General features: G+C 42.0%; 1 protein-coding gene across 1 annotated transcript; it reads left to right on the top strand.

The window, feature by feature from the left end:
* Positions 1-15: 15 nt before the first annotated feature.
* On the top strand, positions 16-25,698 carry VPS33A (VPS33A core subunit of CORVET and HOPS complexes). The gene is made up of 13 exons (XM_026018893.2): positions 16-177; positions 1,596-1,661; positions 2,271-2,398; positions 3,437-3,623; positions 11,039-11,155; positions 12,130-12,304; positions 13,709-13,902; positions 15,267-15,393; positions 16,271-16,338; positions 16,908-17,045; positions 19,039-19,176; positions 20,791-20,959; positions 21,748-25,698. Exons 1-13 carry the CDS (start codon positions 76-78, stop codon positions 21,927-21,929), a joined length of 1,791 nt encoding a protein of 596 aa, XP_025874678.1. The 5' UTR covers positions 16-75; the 3' UTR covers positions 21,930-25,698.
* Positions 25,699-26,086: the final 388 nt, after the last annotated feature.

The following is a 26,086-nucleotide window of genomic DNA, read 5'->3' on the forward strand; positions in this document are numbered from 1 at the left end:
TCAGCCGCCCACGTCACGTGACTGCGCCGTCACGTGACCACGTCTGTTGGCCAGGAAAGGGGGCGGTGGGGCAAGATGGCGGCCCACTTGTCCTACGGACGAGTGAACCTGAACGTGCTGCGCGAGGCGGTGCGTCGCGAGCTGCGCGAGTTCCTGGACAAGTGCGCGGGTAGCAAGGTGAGGAATGGGAGGTGGCGACAGTGTTATCCCCAGTCCGGCCCGTCCTAATCCGGTGCCCGACCGCCTGAGCTCCAGGAGTACGAGGTCCCTGGGGCTTCCGAGGAGGGGAGCAGGAGGGCCCAGGGAGACGGGAGAGGGGCCTGCCGGTGGGTCCCGGGGCACCCAGTCCGGAGTCAGCGTGGCATCGCGATTGTTTTGTTGCAGCAGAGTAAGCCACTGTGGTATCGCAGCCCCTCGTGTCCCAGCTGTGTCAGGTGCCTTTCAGGTCCAGAGGGGCAGATCTGGTGCCCCTGAGATCGGGACGAGTGAGGCGGGCCCGGCCCAAGGGTGTGGGTGGTTCAGTGTCCATGCATTACAGCGATCGTGCGTGTCGTTGCATATCGAACCATCCAAAAGTGTCTGAAGCACCGATGTCTTAACAACCTGCTGCTCACACGGATTATGAAAGAAGTTATAGTTATTTGAGAGTTTAACGTGACCTTTCTGAGGATTGTTTCTCCTGTTAGACGTTTACCATCACCCAGCTCACAACTGAGTGAGGAATTGTAGATCAGGGACTTGATAGGATGTCACCTTTGTCCCCTCCTGTTAGGATTTATCGGTCCCCCTTGAGAACTGGCAGTACAACTCCAAAAAGAGAAGGAGAATTGGGGAATCTCAGCAGCCAGTCTTAGGAAGAATAGAACCCCAAGAGATTAGATTGGGTACTAACAGCTACTGAGAGAAAAAGAAGCAGGCTAAGTCCTAGGTGCCCAATTGAGGCTCAAGAAATGATGCTGAAATCTGAGTTAAGATCATGGATTGAATCAATGTCAGTATCCTGGATGTTATATCCAGGATGTTATATCCTGGATGTCTGGTTTAGCAAAACGTTACCATCAGGGGAGACTGGGCAGAGCATACAGGGGCTCTCTGTATTGTTTCTTACAAATAAATGTTAATCTACACTTATCTCAGTAAAAATTTCAGTTAACAAAAGGGAAGAAGGAGGTGCCTGGGTGGGTGGCTCAGTCAGTTAAGCCCCAGACTCTTGATTTTGGCTCAGGTCATGATCTCAGGGTGGTGGGATCAGACTCTGAACTGGGCTCTGCACTCAGCAGGGAGTCTGCTTGAGATTCTTTCTCTCCTCCATCTGCCCTTCCCTCTCCCCCTATACTCTGTCTCTCTCGCTCTCTCGCTCTCAAATTAATTACTCTTTAAGAAATAAAACAAAAAAACAGTAGCATCACTTGTCCAGACGCTTGGTTTTCTTTAGATCTGTAGGATATGAATGTGGTTAGAGCCAATCATTAAAATTTTTTTTAATTCAGAGTTTGAAGCGAGTATTCCTACTAGACATGACTGCTGTTTTCTCTGGGTGTTGTTGAAATTCCTGATCTTAACCATAACAAGAAAATGTTTCTGCCCCCCTACAGGCAATAGTTTGGGATGAGTACCTCACAGGACCCTTTGGCCTTATTGCACAGTATTCGCTACTGAAGGTAAATGAGCTATTTGAGTTTTGTTCAGGGATTAATAATTCTGTACTTTAGCAAATGATAGGATTTTACATTTTCTCTGAGTAATTGGCTTACAGAGCTCTTTGGTCTTTATAAACACTGATAGTGCATGCCTAACATTCTTTATACAGTGGTCCATTGACCTGTGATTTTTATTTATTCATGAAATACACACAGAGAGAGTCAGAGACATAGGTGGAGAAGCAGGCTCCCTGCAGGGAGCCCGATGTGGAACTTGATCCCGGGATCCCGGGATCATGACCTGAGCCGAAGGCAGTTGCTCAACCGCTGAGCCAACCAGGTGTCCCTGGCCTGTGATTTTATACTGCTGCTAATTCTAGGAAAATTATTAGCATTGTATCATGTGACCCTTACATAGTGTCACTGATAGTTCATTGTGTGAGAGCCATTTGAATTCAGATGCAATAGCAATGACAGATGCAGTAGCAATGACTTAATACTGAAACTTTGTCCTTTATGCATATGGCTTTGGGGAGATTCAACTTTGCTAATCTAGTATTAATGTCATTTGGCTGTGATAGGTGAAATTCGGGGTTTTTTTTTTAACCTTTTGTGTATGTGTTTTCCTAGGAACATGAAGTGGAAAAAATGTTCACACTTAAGGGAAGTCGTTTGCCTGCAGCTGATGTCAAGAATATTATTTTTTTTGTCAGACCCAGGCTAGAACTAATGGATATAATTGCTGAAAATGTGCTCAGGTACATTTAGAGCTTACATTTAGTCCAAGAGAGGTTGGTTCTTCTCATGGTTTTAATGTACTGAGTGCCTTATTGCAGCCTCCTCATCTTGCCAGTGCATTGGGAGGTAGTGTTCCAAAAACAGGGTGGATGGGAAAGAACATAAGAGGGCGAATGGGAAAGTCATGAAGTTGTGCAGACAGTTGGAGAAAGGGATCAGCATATAACCCCATATTCAGGGTAGCTAAAAATTTGCACCTATATCAGTAGAAAGGACTCTGATTAAAAAAGCCAAAACCTCTAATGGTTATTTTTCAATACACTCTATATAATGTGCTTGAATTTCATAAGCAAAATAAGTATGAGCTGATTAAAATTTAATGTAGTATCCAATCTATAGAGCCCCATCCACACTCTGTGGTACAGTTGATTGATGTGGCCCTTGAAATCTTAAAAGCATATGGGCTATTTTGGGAGTGATCTTTCATTTTCCATAAAATCGTGTCATTGGTTGGGTTAAAGAACCATTTGTTTTCAGTAAGACACAGATATCCTGTTTCAATAAACCTGAGAGCTTGAATGCCTCATAAATGGTTTAAGAGAAAGCTAGAAAATGCATCAGAAAACAGTGGCTGTGGGTCAATATCTCTTTCCTGTCAGGGAAAAAAAAAAGGGAGCAACTGTCTAACAATTTGGTTTTTTTGTTGTTGTTGTTGTTTTTAAGATTTTATTTATTTATTCATGAGTGACACAGAGAGAGGCAGAGACACAGGCAGAGGGAAGAGAAGCAGGCTCCACATAGGAGCCGGATGCGGGACTCGATCCCAAAACTCCAGATCATGTCCTGAGCAGAAAGCAGATGCTCAACCACTGAGCCTCCCAGGCGTCCCCTGTCTAACAATATGAATCTAAAAATCAATATGTGTATGTTTATCCAACCAGCATTTATTTAGCGCCTGCTGGGTACCAGGCATTGGGCTAGGCTCTGGAAATAAAATGAGTGAAATAGCCTACCACTCCAAGGCACTCCTAAGCTAACAAGTGTTATTTCTTTTGCAGTGAAGACCGACGTGGCCCAACAAGAGATTTCCACATTTTGTTTGTGCCAAGACGTAGTTTACTATGTGAACAGCGGTTAAAGGATCTGGGTGTTCTGGGATCCTTTATTCATAGGGAGGAGTACAGCCTCGACCTCATTCCATTTGATGGGGATCTTTTATCCATGGAATCGGAGGGTGCATTCAAAGTAAGCTTTACATTTTCCTTTCTAACGTCAGACTTTAATTTTGGTCGTATTTATGAGCATGACAATAGCAGTGATACTGTTTTAATTTGCATTTTTGTGGTTACTGTGAAGCTGAGCCTTTCTCCATATGTTTATTGACATTTAAGATTTTTCTCTTCAGCAAATTGCTTGTTCATTTTTGTTGCCTTTTTTTTTTTCTTTAAGGAATTCTTTATATATTCTGGACAGTAATCAGTATGGGTTATAGAAGCTGCAAGTATGTGCTCCCAGTCTGTGGTATCTCATTTAATTATAATATTTTGTATCACCTAGACATTTCCCATTATAAAGTGTTTTATTTTTTTAGTAATATTGAGTAACATTGAGACATAATTCACGTGCCATAAAATTTACCCCTTTAGAGTGTGTAGTCTCATAGTTTCCAGTATAGCCACAGAGTTGTACAACCGTCACCACCATCCAATTGTGGAACGTGTTCATCATCCCAGAAAGAAACCCTCTGCCCATTAGCAGTCAGCCTTCTTCCCTCTCTCCGCAGCTACTGACAGTCATTAGTCTCTTGCCATCTGTATGGATTTGCCTGTTCTGGAAATTTATCAATGAAACCATATAGCATGTGGTCCATATAACATGCGGTCCTTTGTGTCTGGCCTCTGTCTTAGCATCATGTTCTCGAGGCTCATCCACCTTGTAGCAGGTGTCAGTACTTCATTCCTTTTTTTAAAAAAGATTTTTAAATTTTTTTTATTCATAGAGACACAGAGAGAGAGAGAGAGAGAGGCAGAGACACAGGCAGAGGGAGAAGCAGGCACCATGCAGAGAGCCTGACGTGGGACTCGATCCAGGGTCTCCAGGATCACGCCCTAGGCTGCAGATGGCGCTAAACCGCTGCGCCACGGGGGCTGCCCACTTCATTCCTTTTTATTGCTAAATAGGGTTCTGTCATAATGATGTCCCACATTTTGTGTATCATTCATCTCTAGCAGACAGGTGACGATTTCTCACTTGCCATCTCTCATGATGTTGTGAACATGCATACAAGGTCTTTTTTTTTTTTAAATAAATTTTTATTTATTTATGATAGTTACAGAGAGAGAGAGAGAGAGAGAGGCAGAGACACAGGCAGAGGGAGAAGCAGCTCCATGCACCGGGAGCCCAATGTGGGATTCGATCCCGGGTCTTCAGGATCGCGCCCTGGGCCAAAAGCAGGCGCCAAACTGCTGCGCCACCCAGGGATCCCTTTTTTTTTTTTTTTTTTTTTTTTTCCATACAAGGTCTTGTACGTATGTGGGTTTTCATTTCTTTTACATATACCTAGAAGTAGAATTGCTGGGTCATATGGTAGAACTGTGCTTAACGTTAGGAGGAGTTGCCAGGCTTTCCACAGTGACTGTAACATTTTCTGCTCCCATGAGAGGTAGATGAGGGTTCCAGTCTTACATTCTCACCAACACGTTGCTATCTGTCTTTTTGAGGCTTTACCATCCCAGTGAGTGTGAAGCATCATCTCATTGGGGTTTTGTTTTGCATTTCCATAGTGAATAATGATGTTGATCACCTTCTCCTGTGCTTCTTGGCCATTTATAGGTCTTCCTTTAAGGAAATGTCTATTCAATCTGTGGTGCATTTTTTTAAATTGGGATAGCTTATCTTTCATTAGAAGAGTTGTAAAAGGCACGCCTGGGTGGCTCAGTGGTTGAGCATCTGCCTTCGACTCAGGGCGTGATCCTGGGGTCTGGGATCCAGTCCTGCATGGGACTCCTTGCAGGGAGCCTGCTTCTCCCTCTGCCTGTCTGCCTCTCTCTGTGTGTCTCATGAATCAAGTAAATAAAATCTATTTTTTAAAAAAAAGAGAGAGAGAGAGAGAGAGTTGCTAGAATTCTGGAACGTTCTGGAATGTTCTGGATGCAGGTCCTTTAGTCAGTTACATGATTTGCAAGTATTTTCTCCCATTCTTGAGTTTTTGCACTTAGTAAAAGTGGTATCCTCCAACATAAAAAAATTGTATTTTCAACACAAAATTTTTCATTTTGAAGTTCGGTTTATCTGTTTTTCCCTCTTGTCATTTATGCTTTTGGTGTCTCATCCAAGAATTGCCTAAGCTTGAGTAATGAATTGACCCCTCTGTTTTCTTCAAAGAATTTTATGATTTCAGTCTTACTTCAGGTCTTTGACCTATTTTAGGTTCATTTTTATCTGATGGGAAGTGGGGACCCAGCTTCATTCATTTGCCTTTGGCTGTCCATTTGTTCCAGCACTGTTCACTGGAAGGTGGTATTTTCCTTGTTGAATTTCCTTGTTGAATTGCCCTTGTTGAAAATTAGTTGTCTGTAAATGTGTCTATTTCTGGCATCTCAATTCTAGTCCATTAATCAGTATGTCTGTTCCTACACCAGTACCATGCTCTCTTGATTCCTGTGGCTTTGTAGTAAACTTTGACCCTGAAGGGTATGAGTTTTCCCAGTTAAAGTAGTTAAATATATTACTTTTATTCTTTGAGCTTATGTTTTTTGAGTTTTAATAAATCCTTTTGCACCCTGAAGACATAGGAAATCTTATATTTTCCTTTGAAAGTCTTGAAGTTTTGCTTTTAATGGAAAAGAAGGTCAGGTCTTTAATCTAGCTTGAATTATGTTTTTGTGTGGAGTGTATGGTGTGAGGTAGAGGCTCATTTAATTTTTTCCAGATGGGTACCAAGTTGTTATTGCACTGGTTTTCTCCACTGCCTATTTTCAACATATGTATATAGAGAATGTTTATGCCTGTGTTCTCCAGATCTGAGAGTTTTCTTGCAAATGTAATTTTGTGTATCTGCTTTATTTACCATCTTTATTTCAAAGAACACTTTCTCTCATTAGGATATTACTTTACCTTTAATAAAATAACTTGGAAGTGTTTTGAAAACGTTATTCTTGCAGAATGATAAATTTCTTTGAATCGGAAAGGGTACAGAGTGAAAGGTAAGCCTCCCAGTGCTCAAATTGCCAGTACCCTCCCTGAAGCAATCACTATTACTAATTCTTTTTTTTTTCTCTCAGAGATGCTTTATGTAGCTACAGCTTATAGTGTATATAAAATATCCTCCCCATTTCTATGCAAATGGTGGCATATACTATATTTTTCTTTGAAACTGCATAGTGTTCCACTCTTTGGAGGTAGCATGATATATTAAACCAGTCCCCTTCTACAGGACATATCACCGTTTCTCATCTTGTCCTGTTGGAGGCAGTGCTACAGTGAATAACCCTGTACACAGGTCGCTCTGCATGTGGGCCCTGTAACTGTAGACTATTCTTTACTCACCTTTGACATTTGTCTTTTGACTTTGTTTATGGTAGTTTTTGCCATGTGTGCTTTTCAGCACAGTCATATCTGTCCATATTTCTTTCGTTGATTCATGGGTTTGTGATGGAGACTAGAACTTTTGAGAACCTCTCAAAAGTTGTACAAAAACCTCTGAAACTTTTTCCTCCCCAGTATATTGTTCCAGTGATCACCACCTTATAAGAGTGAATTCGAGGCAGTAGATCTCAGTGGCAACATTTATTCGAATAACCAAAAGAACTTCTTGGCTCTTTTCCACCATTTTCCCTACTGGTTTGCTTATACTAAATCTCATCCAAAGATGGTACAGATGCCCCCTCCCTCCACAGCATTTTAAATGAAAAATTTCAGACATACACAAAAGTTAAGAGTGTAACAAGTGTAGGGGTGCCTAGGTGGCTCAGTTGGTAAAGTGTCTGCCTTCAGCTCAGGTTATGATCCTGGGGTCCTGAGATTGAGTCCCTCATCGGGCTCCCTCCTCAGTGGAGAGTTGGCTTCTCCCTCTTCCTCTGCTACTCCATCCACACGTGCGTGTGCGTGCTTGGACTCATGAGTGTCCTCTTTCTCAAATAAATAAGTAAAAGTTTTTTTTTAAAAAAGAAAGGATTTAACAGGGAACACCCATATACCCATCATCTAAATTCTGGAATTACCATTTTGCTGTATCTGTTTCATCATTGATCTATACTGGGTATACCCTCAGGTAATTAATTCACATTTCTGTAATTAATGCGAATTGGTAGCAGCTGAGGAAAACTTGCCCCTGCATGACAAAACCTCCAGAGGAGAGATCTCCTGTTTGTTTTTCTGATGATTTGCGAAAAGGGACAGGATTATTTTCTGTTGGGAATTTCAAGCTCTTGGTTTTTTGTTTTTGGGTTTTTTTTTTTAAAGGTTTTATTTATTTATTGATGAGAGACACAGGGAGAGAGAGAGAGACAGAGGCAGAGACATAGAGGGAGAAGCAGGCTGTCTGCAAGGAGCCCAATGTGGAACTTGATCCCAGACCCTGGGATCACACTATGAGCCAAAGGCAGATGCTCAACTGCTGAGCCACCTAAGTGTCCCAAGCTCTTGGTTTTGTACGTTCATTTCAGATTCTGTTTAGAAATCAAAGATTTTTGGGCAACCCTGGTGGCTCAGCGGTTTAACGCCGCCTTCAGCCCAGGGCATGATCCTGGAGACCCGAGATTGAGTCCCACGTCGGGCTCCCTGCATGGAGCCTTCTTCTCCCTCTGCCTGTGACTCTGCCTTTCTCTCTCTCTCTCTCTCTCTCTTTCTCTCTCTGTGTCTCTCATGAATAAATAAAATATTTTTAAAAAATTAAAAAAAAAAGAAATCAAAGATTTTGCCTGGATGGTAAAGCTGAGAGCTCTACCTAATGCTAAATTCAACCCCAATTTCTGATGAAGTTGATGTAATTTTACATATGTGTTTGACTTTAAACAATGAACATAACTTAGTGATTTTTGGCATCAGAAGGCACATTGTAAATCTTTCTGTGCATTGGGGATGTACTTATGATCTTCTCTGTCATTGTTCTATACAAAATGTGAGAATGAGAGTTCAGCCCGTTGAACACTCATTAACAGTGCTTTATGTATCATGGCCTTCATAGGTACACATAAAAATCAGTGTATATGAGTATCTCCTTTGTAAAAACTGTGGGCTCTTCTGTTGTGTGGGGATGTGGGATTTGGAGGTCAAAAAATATGTATATTTAAATGTTAACAGTACTAGCATTTGTCCCTCTCAAAATGTCCCTCTGGCTTGAAATTCCACAGGCGTACAATAGAGTTGGGATAGTAATACAAATAATCACTGTACCAACAATTATAGTAGAGCAGAAAATTCAAAATTTATACCTGTTGTTAACTTTTAAATCTTTTTTGAAAGATAGACTTATAAAAGGAATGCCGGGGCACCTGGGTGGCTCTACTGGTTAAGCATCCAACCCTTTTTTTTTTTCTTTTTAAGATTTTATTTAGTTATTCATGAGAGATACAGAGAAAGAGGGAAGAGCAGGCTTCTGAGGGGAGCCCGCTGCATAAATCAATTCCAGGACCCTGGGATCATGACCTGAGCCAAAGACAGATGCTCAACCACTGAGCCACCCAGGCATCCCAAGCACCCAACTCTTGGATTTGGCTTAGGTCATGATCTCTGGGTCATGAAACCGATTTTCACGTGAGGCTGGAGATTCTCTCTCTCCCTCTGCCCCTCCCCCCATGCTCACTCCCTCTGTAGTAATACAGCTTTGTAAATTAAAATAATATGAATGCTGGGGCACCTGGCTGGCTTAGTGTGTAGAGCATGCAACTTTTGATCACGGGGTTGTGGATTTGAGTCCCATGTTGGGTATTAACAGATTACTTAAAAATAAAATTTTAAAGGGGCTCCTGGGCAGCTCAGTTGGTTAAGCATCTGCCTTCGGCTTAGGTCATGACCTCAGAGCCCCACGTTGGACTCCCTGCTCAGGGAGGAGTCTGTTTCTCCTTCTCCCTCTACCCCCCTCCCTCCTGCTTGCATTATCTCTCTCTCTCTCTTAAATAAATAAATAAAATCTTTTAAAAATAAAATCTTTTTTAAAAAGTAATATGAATACTATTTTGAGAGATGTTCCCTACTGTTTTCTTTCTTGAATTTTTATCTTAGTTCTACTCCAATCAGGAATTTTAAGTAACTTTGCCAGGAAGTGTGTCTTCAGACATTCTTTTATTTTTGCCTTTCGTATGTAGTGAAATGTTAAAATACCCCGGCCTTAAAAGAGCCATCATCCGACAGTGCTTCCAGTGGTAACTAGACGCTCGCTCCTCACAGTGTTTTCAGGAGACAGTCCTCCTTCCTCCTGAGGGTGGAGTGTCTGAATTCTCTACTCTGTCTTCTGTGATTCCTGTTGTGTCCTTTCCCTCGTGGCTTTGGAGGCTAGATCCATGTTTGGTGGGTGGGTAGGGGGCAGGTGTCTGGTGCAGTGTACCATTTTGACTTATTTCTTTTTAGAGAGGGAGGGGCAAAGGGAGACAGAATCTTAGGCGGGCTCCATTCCCAGCATGGAGCCCGACTCAGAGCTTGATCACATGACCCTGAGATTATGGCTGGAACCGAAATCAAGGATCGATGCTTAAACAATTGAGCCACTGAAGTGCCTCATATACCATTTGACTTTATGAGCAGATGATTTTGAAAGCAATCCAAACAATTCCACATAATAAAAGCTAATATTTATTAAGCACTTACTGTGTGCTTCAAGTCTGGGATTTAATGTTTTATGTACATTTTCTTTGGTTACTTGTTACACTATGTGGAATGTACTCCCTTCTACAGAAGAGTCAATTGAGGCACAGAGGTTCTCTAACTGGTCTTAGGGAGCAGCTAGGGAAGTGGCACAGAGGGGCTCAGATCAAGGCATCCTGAGGCAACAGCTGTGTTCTTGCCTGTCAGTGTTAAAACCGAGCACTTCCCCTCTTACTTCCCAACTGGTTTTGTGTGTACTTTGTTGGCCTTTACAAAATATATCTTATATATTTTATAAAGTAAAATGTATTTTCTAAAAATGAGATCATACTTTGAAGATTGCTCAGCTACTTCTTTTTACTTCTCAGGATACTTAGGACCTTTGTTGTCAGCATATATGAAAATTTCATGTTTGTCAAAACTGCTAAGTATTTTGTTGTGTGGTCCTCTGGCCCTTTCGGGGTCAAAGAATATGTTTCTTTGTGGATATTAGCATGTGGCCTTCCCTAAATGTCACATCAAAGTCTGCACTCCCCACAGTAAGTGAGAGAATCCGTTCTCATTGTCAGTCTTTGTTAATCAGTTTACCTAAGAGTTGATAAATAAGAATTGGCTTGCTTGGTGAACACTTTTCTTCCAGAAGGTTCTGCTGGTTGCTTCCAGAGCTGCATCCCAGTAGCAAAGCCGTTGGTCTTGTGTTCTAGACTGTCCAACAGCAGCTTGACCAAACGGTCTTGAGTCTCTAGCTTTCCAGGCAAAGTGGAAAATATGAGGAAAGTCCCAGTGCCAGACAGAGGCAGGCACCCAGCGAGCAGCCAGTCACTGTGGCTAACAGTAACCACCCTTTCTCCTCGCAGGAGTGCTACCTGGAGAGTGACCAGACGAGCCTCTACCATGCAGCTAAGGGGCTGATGACCCTGCAGGCTCTGTATGGAACAATCCCCCAAATCTTTGGGAAAGGAGAGTGTGCCAGGGTAAGAAATGGCACATGTTTCTGGGGTAATGAAAGGGGTGCCCTGGTACCCAAAAGGGGAACAGTAGGAAGCTATTTACAGATAAATACAGTCCTATTGATTTATGAATTTACCTAATTACTGAAACGTACTTGTAACCCCAAAATTGATATTCACAATGTTTTGCGAACATGTCAAGAGTGGCAAAGACATTTGAGTTGTCCAATGTGCATGTACCCAGCTGATGTCCAGTAAAGTGAAGCTCTGCCTTGTTTTGGCTCTCAGGCTATAAACAGGTGTCCTTTTTACCACTATATAGTCCCATGCACTAAAGACCACATTTTTTGCATTTTTGCACTTTTTTTGGTGATTTCACTATTTAACACAGCCCCGAGGTAGTCCTGAGGCACTGCCCAGTGTCCCTGAGCTCAGGAAGGTTGGGGTGTGCCTTACCAAGAGAATACCTTTGTTGGCTAATGCCCTCAGGCGTTGAGCGATAGCACTGTTGACTATGAGTTCTTTGTTGGTGAATCAACAATATATACTAAATAAAGTGTCTTTAGATAGAAACCACATAAAACAAGGTTACACATTCATTAGTTGATAAAAATGTGACGAGAGGCTTGAAGGAGCCTCACCTTGCATTTTCCCATGGAGCAGTGGCTCAGTACTTGCTGAGTCAGTGTTCATGGCGACTTTACAGGAGTCCAGTGAATAACGGGAATAGACGGCATCTGAGTTTGTGCCTCACTGAGTAGTGGCTGCCGTCGGTGCACATGTGCATGTTGGAGTGGGTGGCCTACAGCAGATGCTTTTCTCTGTTTATTTTTGATCAATCTCACTCTTCTATAGTTTTTCTTTTCTTTTTCTTTTCTCTTTCTCTCTCTCTTTTTTTTTTTTTTTTACTTTTTTTGATTGTCTTTCTGTTTTTAGCTACATATTAAAATCTGCTAATTCCCAGAAACATCCCACATGATCCCATGTTTTGTTTCCAGCAAGTGGCCAATATGATGATCAGGATGAAGAGAGAGTTTACAGGAAGCCAAAATTCAATATTTCCTGTTTTTGATAATCTCTTGTTGCTCGATCGAAATGTGGATTTATTAACTCCTCTTGCTACTCAGCTTACATATGAAGGACTCATTGATGAAATCTATGGCATTCAGAACAGTAAGTAAAGTGGCATCTGTGTTGACTGAAAGGTCATCAGATAAAAATATCCAAAAGTTGTTTTTTTTTTTTGAGGAAGTGCTTTCTTTGGACATAAATCAGAGGATATTTGAGAAAATAAAAATACAGAGTGGTCCCTAGGTAGCTGAGTGGTTGAGCATCTGCCTTTGACCCAGGGCCCGATTCCGGAGTCCTGGGAACGAGTTCCACATCAGGCTTCCTGCATGGAGCCTCCTTCTCCCTCTGCTTGTGTCTCTGCCTCTCTCTGTGTGTCTCTCATGAATAAATAAATAAAATCTTTAAAAAAGAAAAGAAAAATACTGACTTTTGGCTTTCAGACTCTGGATTAGACGAAGTCCCAGCAAAACTGCTATTGTCTGTCCCACAAAGGCTGGTGGATGCTTAGTTTGCAGAACTGTGCTTGTCTTCATGAAGACAAATGGCCCTGGGTTAGATAAAGGTGACACTGCAGTTTGGAGAATGCAGACCATCATGGCTGGCAGTTGTTTGGGAAAGCTTGTTGGAGAGGTGGCATTTGCCTTGCATTTGGGGAGGGGTAGGTGTGGAGGGGGCGTGGCAAGGGGCACGCCACACATCATAGAAGCAGGGATGCTACAGTAGAGATTGTAGTGGGCGCATCTGGGGAAGGGCTGACTCTTGAGGTTGGGACACCAGATGGAAGACTGGGGATGCTAGCATTTAGGTGTAATAGATTATTCGGTCAAAGGTCACAAACCTGTTTGTTTGATTTGGGCCCACGTGATGCTTGTTTATTTCTCTTTTTTAAAAAAATTACTTATTGGGCAGCCTGGGTGGCCCAGTGGTTTAGCACCGCCTTTAGCCCAGGGAATGATGCTGGGGTCCCGGAATCAAGTCCCATGTTGGGCTCCCTGCATGGAGCCTGCTTCTCCCTCTGCCTGTGTGTCTGCCAATCTCTCTCTCCCTCTCCCTCTCTCTCTCTCTCTCTGTGTGTGTTTCTCATGAATAAATAAAATCTTTTAAAAAATTATTTATTTATTCACGAGAGAGACACAGAGAGAGGCAGAGACATAGAGGGAGAATCAGTCTCCCAGCCCAGTGTGGGACTCCATCCCAGGACCCCAGAGTTATGACCTGAGCCAAAAGCAGGCACTCAACCACTGAGCCAGCCAGGTGCCCCGATGCTTGTTTATTTCTGTCAGCATTTCACATCTTAGAAATGTTTAATAATAAACCAATTTACTTATTTATGATCAAAGTGTACTCTGATCGTGGAAAACTCAAAACCTCAGTGCTCTCTGCTATTGTTTCCTAAAGCTGGCTTACTTCTCTCCTGGGTTGGAAAACCTTGTTTTGTGCCTGGGTGCTGGATCTGTTCATCCAGTGAACACACACAGGTGCTTGTTCCCTTCCGCTGCCGCTCAGGTTATGTGAAGTTACCTCCGGAGAAATTTGCACCAAAGAAACAGGGTGATGGTGGGAAGGATCTGCCCACAGAAGCAAAGAAACTTCAGCTGAATTCCGCAGAGGAGCTCTATGCTGAGATCCGCGACAAAAACTTCAACGCAGTGGGCTCTGTGCTTAGCAAGAGAGCGAAGGTGATCTCTGCAGCATTTGAGGTGAGGCAGTGTGGCTGTCTTGCTGCTGCTCTTGGTCACGGGCAAGACTGCCCATCCCACGAGGAGAGGAAGAGCCTGCAGAGGTACAGCCAGAAACCGGGCTTCAGTGCAGGTGCACGTTTCTCTCCCAAGGAACTGGGGGTCCCTAGGGTTTCTTTTGGAACCTGGTCCCCAACCCATGATAGAAGGTGTTTAGTTTGCTCCTTCTTTGTGGGGTGGCGGGAACAGTGGTTGCAGGCTTTTGTCATAAATATTTGTTTTACCTTTGTCTTTTTCATAATTTCCTACTTCACTCAAGAGGAAGCCGGGTGTACCATAAATAAAAGATCTTCTAGAATAGAACTTGCGGGTTTGTGGTGAGAGCTCTAAGTTTAGCCAGCATGCCAGCAGCAGAGGAGCCCTGCAGAGGTGGTGGGTGACAGTGAGACAGGCACTTCATTATCACCTTCCTGCCTCCTCTTGCCTGGTCACTCATTTACTCTTGGGTGAGCTCATTTTGGAAACATAGAAATTCAGTAAGAGGATAAGCTCTGAATATTTAGACTTTGGAAATGTAAAACTGGGAGGAGTTTTGAAAACTAATTTTTCACCGAGTATGTATTTCTAGATTTCATCTTTCTAAAGGATTATATTCATTAATTGACTTTCACATTTCACATTTGATTTACATGGCTAAATTTAGCAAAAAATATTCCCATCACTAAGCAAGGTTCACTTTGTTCATGGACAGTCTTCAAGATTGAGATTCAGCAGTAAGAATGCTTTTTTTTTTTTTTTTTTTTAATTACAGAGGACACTTTTTGCTCTTTACATTCCCCTCTTAACATAATGTTTTTGTTTTTTCTTCAGAAGTTTGTGGGTAACCTAATAGTGCACCCGCAAATACTCAGATGCCCACAGATACCAATCATTATATGAGCCCCAGCATAGTAGGAGAAAACCCCACAAGTTTGCTCTTTGAAGAACTACTGACACAGTAATCAGGCACTGTGGACTCATCTTTTCTCTTTTTTTTGTAACATCAGAGCTGGTTTTGGCCTGATTTATTTGTATTCTGTTCTTTCTTTCCCACTGATTGTAAAGTAAACATCTCTGAGCAACAGAACAGAACACTTACAAATAAAATATCTTGGGGCACCTGGGTGGCTCAGTTTGTTAACATCTGACCCTTGATTATGGCTCAGGTCATGATCTTGGGGTAGTGGAATCAATCCCCATGTTGGGCTCTATGCTCAGCGTGGAGTTTCCTTGTTCCTCTTGCTCTGCTCCTTCCCCACTTGTCTCTCAGAAACAAACAAACAAATAAATAAATAAATACCTTTAAAAGCAAAATAATGATGCATTTGCCATTTTATCCATTTCAGGAAAGGCACAATGCTAAGACAGTTGGGGAGATCAAGCAGTTTGTTTCCCAGCTGCCCCACATGCAGGCAGCAAGAGGCTCACTTGCAAACCACACCTCAATTGCTGAGTTAATCAAGGATGTTACCAGTGAGTATCCTTTGGAGTGATGATTTTCATCAGGCCGACTTGCATACACAATGTCTAACAGCAGGGTCACGGGCACCATGATACCTCCTTGGGAAAGGCAGTTCTATTTGAATATTGTATGTTATTCTCAGTGTTAAGTGTATATATGTTGAAAGTTAAATGTGTTTCATTTGTTGTTAACTCATTTTCCCCATTATTTATTTAATCCTAAAATAAAATATTTGTAGTGATAAGAGAAGAAAAACTTCTGTAAGTTTGCTACTGTAATGAGGCTCTTTTTTAAGTCTAGGTTTTTCTCTTGTTAAGGGTTATTTAATCAAAGCATTGTGATGTTTCTGCTTTTGTTTTTGTCTTTCCCTTGGAAATCTCCTGCAGAATTGGTAGAGAGATCATACATTGAGTATTTTGAAAGAGCTCAGAAGATGTATATTAAGCCGAAGACGAGTTTATTCATAAAATGTGGGTGCTGTAGATTATGAAGCCTACTTTGAAACTGCAGTAAAACGTGGTGTTGGAAAATCAGCCCTTTATTTTCATGTTACTACAAAGCAGTTAAAACTGGGTTCAATTTGATGATGAGAGTGAAGTGCTAGGGAGATTAGCTTTCCCTGTGACCGAGGCAGAATTCTTGGGATCTGTATTGAGTCGTAAGGACAGCAAAGGAGTACAGTGGTCAACTACATGTCGATGTAATTTAGGAGCATGGGGTTGTAGGGTTTTCCATGTTTTTAGAAGATTGTTTTCAGATGACAGTTTGAACCTTTTGCTTTCTTTTTTTGCACATCTTGTTTCTTAATTCTGTGTAGAAAAGCACACTGTTGAAATAAATCAACATTTATTTAATTTCTAAGTTGCAAATTTGCTAATTACATTTTAGCTTCTGAAGACTTCTTTGATAAACTAACAGTGGAGCAGGAGTTTATGTCTGGAGTAGACACTGATAAGGTATGTGAACAGTAAAATTAACAAGTCATTGGTGATTTATCAAATGTAAGATTATAGCTAGAAAAGCAACTGTTTTGATTCTCATGCTCTGCCAAGGAATTTTTAAGAGCAAGTGCAAGTGGAAGTATAGATTTCACCAAGTCATGGATATTTAACATTGCTCTGTGTGGTGCTTTCTGCAGTACATGGAGTGATGAAGACCCAGCCCTGAAATCCATTTTTAAGACCAATAGTAGATATTTGCCTTCTGAGGCGGTTGCCCATATAATTCCTTTAAATATCCACTTCTATTAATAAATTTAAAATTATTGCATTTCTGGAAGATTCTCTATTTTCTAAAAAAGCTCCTGTTACATTGTGGTCAATAAATCGCTTCTCTTCCTGAGACAGACTCAGGTCACACACACTCCAGACATTCCACAGCCTCTCAGAAGGCTGTGTGCTGTGTTCAGACAGGCAGCTGCATTGCCTCAGAGTGTATTCCACTTTGAAAAATCATTGTAAATACCAAGTTCATTAGGCCCCCCAAACTGGATGCTGGGATACATACCTAGGTATTTTGTTTCCAGGTCAACAGTTACATCGAAGACTGTATTGCCCAGAAGCACCCACTGATCAAGGTGTTAAGACTGGTTTGCCTCCAGTCCGTGTGCAATAGTGGGCTCAAACAAAAGGTTCTGGATTATTATAAAAGAGAAATTCTCCAGGTCAGTAGATTTCATATTATTAATGTATCAAGGGAAAAAACATTAAAAAAAAAATACTGCTTAAAGCTCCTATTTTGGTATATTGTTTTCACATCTTTTAAATTTTTTTGACACCTTGATGGGGTTGTCCTTGGTACGGATCACTATTTACTGTGTTAGCATAATAATAACAGCTAATGTTTATTGAGCATTTACCATGGGCCAGGCTCTAGTGAAAGAGCTTTATTGTATTCAATTGTTTAATCCTCAGTGCCGCTCTGTGAGTTAGATGCTGTAAACATCCCTACTTCATGGATGAAAAATCTGAGGCACAAGGTAGTTTTGTAGCTTGCCCAAGGTCACCCCGCTAGTAAATGGCAAAGCCAGTGCCAGAGCCCAGAGAACTGGGGTCTGGTGCCCACTCTTAACCAGATTGCATTTGATGGAGGAAGGGACCTTTTTGCAAATTTTCTGATAACAATTCCGTAGCAAACGTACTTACATCAAGCCTGTTTTACTTCATAATTAACAAAAGGCCACAATTATTTTAAAAATTCTCCTCTTTGTTTGAAAATGTCTCGGGTAGTATTTATTTGCTATTACCAGCCACAGTCAAGTACATTATGGTTAAAACTAAATGCTCAATTTTGGGGGGATATTTTGTTTTGTTTTTTAAAAAATTACATAGATAACACATGCATTCTCATTATATAAAATTCAAATAAGGTGAAGTGTCTGGAGCAACATGTGAAGCAACATGTGATCCGGAGTAACGTGTGATCATTCCTGCACCTCACTCACACCCCCATCTCCCTCCACAAATAGGACCAATGGCAATAGTTTGGTTTGTGTGTTCCCAGACTCCCTTGTTTGTGTTTATATACAAACAATATTTATGAACACAGACTCTGTGGTGAGCCTGGCTGCATCCATGTCCCAGCTCTGTTACTAAGTACCCACATGACCTTGGGCAAGTGATTTAAGCTTCTCTATAAAATGGGGATAGTAATACCACCCAGCTCTCAGGTTATAATAAAGAGACTGAGTGATTGTGATGTGTTCACAAGAGAACACTGCCCGCCCCCCCCAGAAAGTGTTATGTAAGTGTTGGCTATCACTATTATTATTAACCATTTTTTTAAACAAATAAAATTGGGACTGTACATAGTATTCTGCTATTATATTTTTTGTCCTTAAGGGGTGCCTGGGTGGTGCAGTGTGTCGAGTATCCAACTCTTGGTTTCAGCTTAGGTCATGATCTCAGGGTCATGAGATTGAGCCTGATTTGGAGCTCTACACTCAGTGAGGAGTCTGCTTGAGATTCTCTCTCCTTCTCCTTCTGCCCCTCCTGCTCACACTGTCTCTCTCTATCAAATAAATTAATTTTAAAAAAAGAATATATCCAGATCTTTCTTATCAAGATGTGTAGATCTGCCTCTGCCTCATTCCTTTTTTTTTTTTTTTAAGATTTTATTTATTTATTCATGAGAGACACGCAGAGAGGCAGAGACACAGGCTGAGGGAGAAGCAGGCCCCATGCAGGGAGCCTGATGTGGGACTCGATCCGGGGTCCCCAGGATCACGCCCTGGGCCGAAGGCGGCACTAAACCACTGAGCCACCCGGGCTGCCCTGCCTCATTCTTTTAAAAAAAAAAAAAAAATCTAATTATATCCCATATAAAATATATATTAATTTATTTGATGCTCACCTAAATTAGGTCCATAAATTCTGACTTTAAAGTAAAAACTTTAAATCCCTCTTTGAAGCAGTGAAATGGATTAATTGTAACAGGCAAGCAGGTGTCATCCTCCTCACTGCCCCTGTGCCCATAGACAGTCATTACGTGGACTTTGGTAACGTGCCCTAGGGTATAAACTAATTTTAGTATATGTGCTGCTGAAGCGAGCACTCTAGGGTACAAACTAAATTAATTTGTTGGAAGTTCTCTTTTTTAGAAAGTGGCAGAAACCGTTTTCCTGATATGACATCAATGCCAAACAACTTGTCTTGCAGACATATGGCTATGAGCACATATTGACATTATACAACTTAGAGAAGGCTGGCCTGCTGAAACCACAGACAGGAGGCAGAAACAATTACCCAACAATCCGGAAGACGCTACGCCTCTGGATGGATGATGTGAATGAACAGGTGAGACACACCCCTCCACTTCAACTCACTTTCCCTACCGGTTAGTGGTTTATCATGACCACATAGGCTACTTGATTTATACATCCATGCTGCCCTTTCTAGAAGCTGTTTCCTAATTTTTTTGAGAAAGTAGTGCATTCATATATTATATCTTTCAGAATCCCAGCAGGGAACAGAGGGTGCTCTGACACTGGGTAGTTTGAGGAGAGTTTCATAAGATGGGGGAGCTGGTGAAAGGCTTGCAGTGGGGAATCCTTACCAGCCTGGGCCTGAGGGCAAGGAGAGGGAACGGTTGCAGAAACCTGTTCCAGAACCTGGAGGAGAGAGCAGTGTGGAGAGACCACCTTACAAGACGAAGGACACGGCCAGCATCCAGTGGTATCACAGACAGGAAGCCGGGGCAGGAACGAACACTCCCCAGGTGCTGTCTGGTGCCTTCCATTGGCCGGACCCAAAGAGGGTGTGGGAGCACATCGGCGCAGAGCCTACAGGTTTGCCTCCTGGACACAGAGCATGGGGGTTAGGGGTGGGGGTGAATGTGTGGAAGGATCTGGAAGATGTCCAGCACATGTAGTAGAAATGTCAGCCGGTACAGAAATAAGGCAAACAGTGAAAAGTCAGGTTCCCTCCACATCTCTCCCTCGTTTTCCCTTAGAAGGTACCACTGTAACCAGTTTTTTATCCTTCCAGGAAGAGTCTATGTATCTACAGACATTTTCACATAAATAAATAATGCATATTTTTTTTACCATTGGCCTCCAAAGTAGAAGGCACTTTGCTTTACATTTATTGTTGATTCCAGTTTTTCTAAATTTCTTTCTCTATTTTTTTTTTTTTTTTTTGGACTTCCGTAGGAAATTTATCAGGCAGCCTCCTGCAACAAAAGCTAGTAATTAAAAAGTCTCCTCTACCAGTGGCAAAATTGAATTATCTTTCCCTGAGGGGAATAGAGATACTCTTACTTTCTATGTTGTACAGTATACAACATATATTAGTTCCACTGCCCTCACTGTTCCGCCCTGTCTCTCCCCACCCCAACCACCATTTCACACTGTATCCTGAAGATCCTTCTGTGATCCACCTCCTTCTTTTTTGTAAGTTTTTAATTGCTGCATAGTGGTTTTGGAGATAAATCTCAATTTATGATTTAACAGATTTCTCTTGATAGAAATTCAGGTTGTTTCCAGTCTTTTGTGAGTACACACAGTGTTGCAGTTAATACATGTGTGTTTTGGTCTATTCTGGCACACAAGCCCCTCTGTAGGATAAATGCCTGGAAGTAGAATGGCCGGATTCGAGTGATATGCTCATTGTTAATTAGCTAGAGAGTGCCACATTGCCCTCCGAGAAATTTGTTGGCAAAGCAAGTAATGGTGTTTCCTGGTCAGTGCCTGGAGATACTTTGAGTGGTTTTTTCAAGATCCGAGTTGAAAGTGACCCTCTGGCAGCTAAGAATCAGGCCCAGCTGGCATGAATTGGAGCAGGATGTGGCCAGAGTTTGTCTTTCTGCCTTCAAAGCCAAATTACATAATTTTGGGTTACCCAAAAGCCACTGTCCAGTGGCTCTAAAAGTCTCCATATCAACAGGCTTTTTCCCCTTTAATCAATCAACAGAATCCCACGGACATATCGTACGTGTACAGTGGTTATGCCCCTCTCAGTGTGCGACTGGCCCAGCTCCTCTCGAGGCCCGGCTGGCGCAGTATCGAGGAAGTTCTCCGCATACTCCCAGGGCCCCACTTTGAAGAACGGCAACCATTGCCCACAGGACTGCAAAAAAAACGTGAGTCTGTGGCTTTTGTCCACACATGATTGATTACCTACTGTTGGTGTGGTTTTCATGGATCAGGAGTTGCTTTGTGAAGTACGTTTGTAAGGCACTCAGGAGTCAGTCCAGTATACCTCTCTTGTTAGTTGCTAACGTATAGTGTAAGCACTAGAACCCATCATTCCCTCAGGAGCAGCAGCTTTCAACCTCTGAGTTTAGGGTCTCAGTAGTTAGAAAAATCATTGAATTCAAAATCATGTTGTTGAGTTTCAAATGAACTATCTGTACCAAGACACCATTAACTTTTTTTCCTTATATATGATGCCATTTTGTTGTTGTTTTAAGATTTATTTACTTTAGAGAGAGAAGGAGGGTGAGCAAAAGTAGGGGCAGAAGGAAAGAGAATTTCAGGCATACCCCCTGCTGAGACTCTCTTCTGACTTGGGGCTCCATCCCAGGATCCTGAGATCATGACCGGAGCTGAAGGCAGGTACTTTAACCAACTGAGCCACCCAGGCACCCCAATGATGCAGGGTTTTTTTTTTTTTAAAGATTTGTTTATTTTTAGAGAGAGAGGGAGAGAGAGAGAGAGAGGTAGGAGGGGCAGAGAGACTCTGCACTGAGTGTGGAGCCCAGTGTGGGGCTCAGTCCCTCCACCCTAAGATCATGACCTGAGCTGAAACCGAGAGTTGGACGCTCATCCAACAGCCTCCCAGGCGCCCCTGTAATGCAGTTTTTTTTTTTTAATGTGGAAAGAGAGGCACCCATAATAAATTCTCAATTCTGAAATGTTTCAATTTTAGGTCAGCCAGGAGAAAACCGAGTCACTCTGATATTTTTCCTCGGGGGTGTAACCTTTGCTGAAATTGCTGCCCTGCGATTTCTCTCCCAGCTGGAAGATGGAGGTACAGAATATGTGATTGCCACCACTAAACTAATGAATGGGTCCAGCTGGATAGAATCTCTAATGGAAAAACCTTTCTAGGGTGATCAAAGTCGACTTGAGTGAACTGCAAAAGAAACTGCTCCTTTGGAGAAGCTGCCAAAAGGAAGTGAAACATTGAAAAATAACTAACAATACAGAACTTATTTCGAGGGTCAGCTTCTTCAGTTACACTGTTTTCTCCTTTGTGCTCTTTTTGTTTTTCCAAATTCTTGAAGAAAAAAAAAAAGAAGAGAATCCACCTGGCTTACACCAAGTTGTTAATGTTCTAAGCTCAGGATTTTCCTTAGAGACCTCTGGAAATGCACTAAGGATGGTGGGGATGGATAATTTTATACAGCTGCATAAATGGGGCCAGTTTTAAAAATAAGAAGGCAGGGACTGGTGGGTACAAATGAGAAGTGGAAAGTCTCACCCCTGATAAACAGTGCTTTCTTGAAGGCACATCATGCCATGTGCAGTGGCTAGGTGTTGGGGCAAGAGCTGGTCTTATCATTGAGTCAGGATTTCTTTTCCCTGCAGAGTATGGTCCATTATATTTGGTGTCGTCAGCCTCTGTCTTATGTGATCACTAAGGCAAGTGTTGATTCCTTCTGCTTTCTATTTCTCTGCTTCTATAGAGCAAGAGGTGTGGAGGGACATCTTTCTCCAAATCAGAGTGTATCATCTGTCTGAGTAGCTTAATTTCTGTGGGTCTCATATTTCTCAAGAGCTTTTTACATTGAAGAATTCAAGGATTGGGAAGCAGTGTCCTGAGAATTTGCTTAGACACTATTCAAAGACACTTTCTTAGCACACATGTTGTTCACTCCATGACATTTCTGTGGTAGATATCTCCACTGAGGCTTGGGTTTTTCTTCCCCACCCATTGTGGGCACCAGTACCAGCTGGTCCCACCATGAGCAGTAGTAAGTCTTGCTTCTTTTGGCAGCACTACCTCCACGGTAACTGCCGCATGTACTTCTCTGCAGCCACGCCACATTCAGCCTCTTGCATTTGTTTTACTTGAAAACAAACAGCTCCGTTTCAGTCCCTGGTCCAGTGACCTCAGCCTCCTCTTGTACAGCTCATCGATGATCCTGGAGTCCAGTGGTCACTGCTAGCCTGCATGAGACTGCTAGCCTGTGGGGCAGAAGAGCAAGGTGTTAGTGGAGAGGCTAGAAACCCGTGTGTGCTCCCTGCCTTCCTCCTGCTCCATCCCAACATTTGGAAGTTAAATCCAAGAAGGGGACCAAATTGGTGATTTCATACCCCATGCCCAAGTCTCCCCTCAGTTGGGGGATCAAGGTCATTGTCCCTCCTCAGTTGTGGCTTCTATTGTTTATCATTAACCACACATGTTTTTTTCTCCTTTTGTTTTGTGAGATTCTGGTAGCACACTGCGTGCTATGAGTGAAAGAGAAATTCTATTTAAAAAAAAAAGTTCTCTTTAAGAATGAGGAGAAGAGGTTATATTAAAAAGATCTCCCTCTCATGCATTCAATTTGGCCTTGACATTCAGTATTTGGAAAATGGTCTTTAAAAAACTAGTCCTGTTTTAGAAAATCCTTTTTCAAATACTTGTTATTCCAGGGAGATTATACCTTCCATTCCCAGCTGTTGTCAGCTTCAGCCGCCTAAGTGAATGAAATCCACCTTGTTCCTCAATGTCTTTGGCTCATGGGATTCAATACAAGTCTGGTCAGGTCTCCTTGGCTGGGGTTTTTGTCCTATGAACAGATACTCAGTTGTGTCTCATGTGTCTGCATTCACTCGTGACTCTATACTTGCTTGCCCAGAGCATAGTTAGGTCAGCTCCTAAAATGCATTTAGCAGAAGACTTAAAAACATCAATTGCTCCATTTATATGCAAATAGAAAGTGGTGGATAATTATATATGACACACCTTTGTGTAAGTTCACTTAATACTTGAAACAGCCTTTGTCTCAAAGGAGTATGCCCTTACTGAGAAAGGGTATGTGAATGATACATTTACTCCTGGAGAGGGCAGATTGTTTACAGCACGTCTGGACTTCTGTTTAGTTAGGTAGACAGTTCTACCATGCCAGCAACTCCTAAAAAAGAAGTCTGTATAGATAAAGAAGCATACCTAGGCACTGTTCTGTGTCTTACTATACACTTCTGAATTTTAGCCAACAGAGAAGTATTTGAATTGCAGTGTAACTGTAGAACAAGAGAATACAGGCATACCGAGAGATACTGTGGCTTTGGTTCGAGACCACCACAATAACGTGAATGTGGCAATAGAGTGAGTCAAATGGATTTTTTGGTTTTCCAGTGCATATAAAAATTGTTTATACTAACCTGTAATCTCTCAAGTATGCAGTAACATTGTGTCTTTTAAAAAACGTGTATCCCTTAATTAAAGAATATTGGTAAAAAATGTTACCCATCACCTGAGCTTTCAGGGAGTTATAATCACTGACCACAGATCACCATAATGAATATAATAATAATGGAAAAGTTTGAGAGATGAGAATTACCAAAATGGGACAGACACAAATTAAGCAGATGCTGTTGGAAAGATGGCGCTAACAGACTTGTTCATTGCAAGGTTGCCACAAACCTTCAATTTGTAAACATAGTATGTGGAAAGCACAACAAAATGTGGTGTGTTTGTAATGGTTGAAAGGAGGGATATAAAAAAAAAAAAAAAAAAAAAGAAAGAAGGGATAAAGAACATTTAATTCTTGAAGAGCACTGGGAAGGGATTGGCCACTATAGCTCTGCCCTCACTAGAAATGGATTACAATTAATCATGACATGCTGGTCTGTCTCTTGTTCTCAGTTGTACATTACAGATTGGCCTGTCACTAGGAGGAAGTGTTTGTATTCAGCAGAAATTCAAGAAGAAATACTTTAAAAAAAAATGAACTGAGTGTCTAAAGCAGATAGGAAGAGGGATCCTGGTAAAAAATGGCAAGGCATAGAAATGCAGCATCATGTAGAGAGACTGAGTTATGTCTAAAGCCAGATGTATTATATGCGGTCATAGGTTTAATGACCTGCTACAGAAAATAGAGGATGCCTTTTGGTCAGCCCCAGCAATCTAAGAAAAAGGCAGTAATGTAAGCTTTCTCAGTTGCGCCTGTATCTAAATGAACGCAGCTGGATTTTAAGCCACATAATGTTTCTTAGCTTCAGTTACTGTGTGGTGACCAGAGTCTGCAGAGGCTGGAGTACCTGACTGCTCTGAGACATCCATTTGAAGGACATGGAAGTGAAAGCAGACAGAACTGAGTCTACTTTCATAGCCTCTCTTCTTCATCTGTTGCTCTGGTGTGGGGTGAGGTATAAATCTTAGCCATACTTTCTTTCCTGTGACCAGCCAGGACACAGAAGCCCTTTGGATGACCAATTCTCTGGGGGGGCAATTACTACTTACTGGCTTCCTGAGCAGCTTGATAATGTTCTGCTCCTGTTTTCAGCAGGGCTGTGGCAGGGGCAATGATTTGATAATAACAGACCCTGATTAAATTAAGGAGCCATTTGCTTCTGGATGATGATGTTGATAAAAAGGGTTGACGTCCACACTCCCTGCTATTTTAAAGGTCGAAAAAAAAACACAAAAAAACCCAGTCTTTAATCACAAACTACAACAAAAAGCAAAAATAATCAGAAGCAGCATAAAAGTTTGTGCTTTTCCTACATTGTTACATTTGGGAAAGTGTATATTCTTTATTTGCTGAAATGCTAACTGGCTCTTTTTGCATCACATTTGGAGTTGAAATTGGAAGTGGGCTCGTTGGGAAGGTAACTGTATAGTGCATCTCTAAACTACTAAACTCTATAAATTAGAATCAAGCACTCAGAAGCTCTTGGTTCTCTATGCATGCATGCTCACACAAACATGGTTGTTAAGATAACAGACCTTGCTGTAGTTGGACAATCATAAGTGAAAGTCCTTTGTACAGGGGTTCTTCTAGCCTGCGACTCAGAGTAGGATGGGGCTCCTCTCAATGTGAGCCTGTTAGAAAAGGATTTGGACTGTATCCCACTTGCAGTGTTTAGAAAAGCAAGACAAGAAGTGGCATGAAAAATTCCCTAGTGTGTACCACTTGATCAGCCCATCTGAGGAGCTTTGCAGGCATTCTTAGAACCCTATGGGCTATGGCGGTGAAATGGGTGGAGGGCAGGCAGGGTTGCCAGTGCCCTGACTGGGCTGGGCTGTGCGCAGCTCCCTGATTGCTCAGGGACCA

Source organism: Vulpes vulpes, chromosome 10, assembly GCF_048418805.1.
Source record: "Vulpes vulpes isolate BD-2025 chromosome 10, VulVul3, whole genome shotgun sequence".
NCBI lineage: Eukaryota > Metazoa > Chordata > Mammalia > Carnivora > Canidae > Vulpes > Vulpes vulpes.

Bases quoted from the DNA above. Each gene is read 5' to 3' on its own strand.
- VPS33A (XM_026018893.2), top strand. From the start codon at position 76: ATGGCGGCCCACTTGTCCTACGGACGAGTGAACCTGAACGTGCTGCGC. The intron at 3,624-11,038 runs GTAAGCTTTACA...TTCTCCTCGCAG, and splicing joins AATCGGAGGGTGCATTCAAA to GAGTGCTACCTGGAGAGTGA. The intron at 16,339-16,907 runs GTATGTGAACAG...TTTTGTTTCCAG, and splicing joins CTGGAGTAGACACTGATAAG to GTCAACAGTTACATCGAAGA.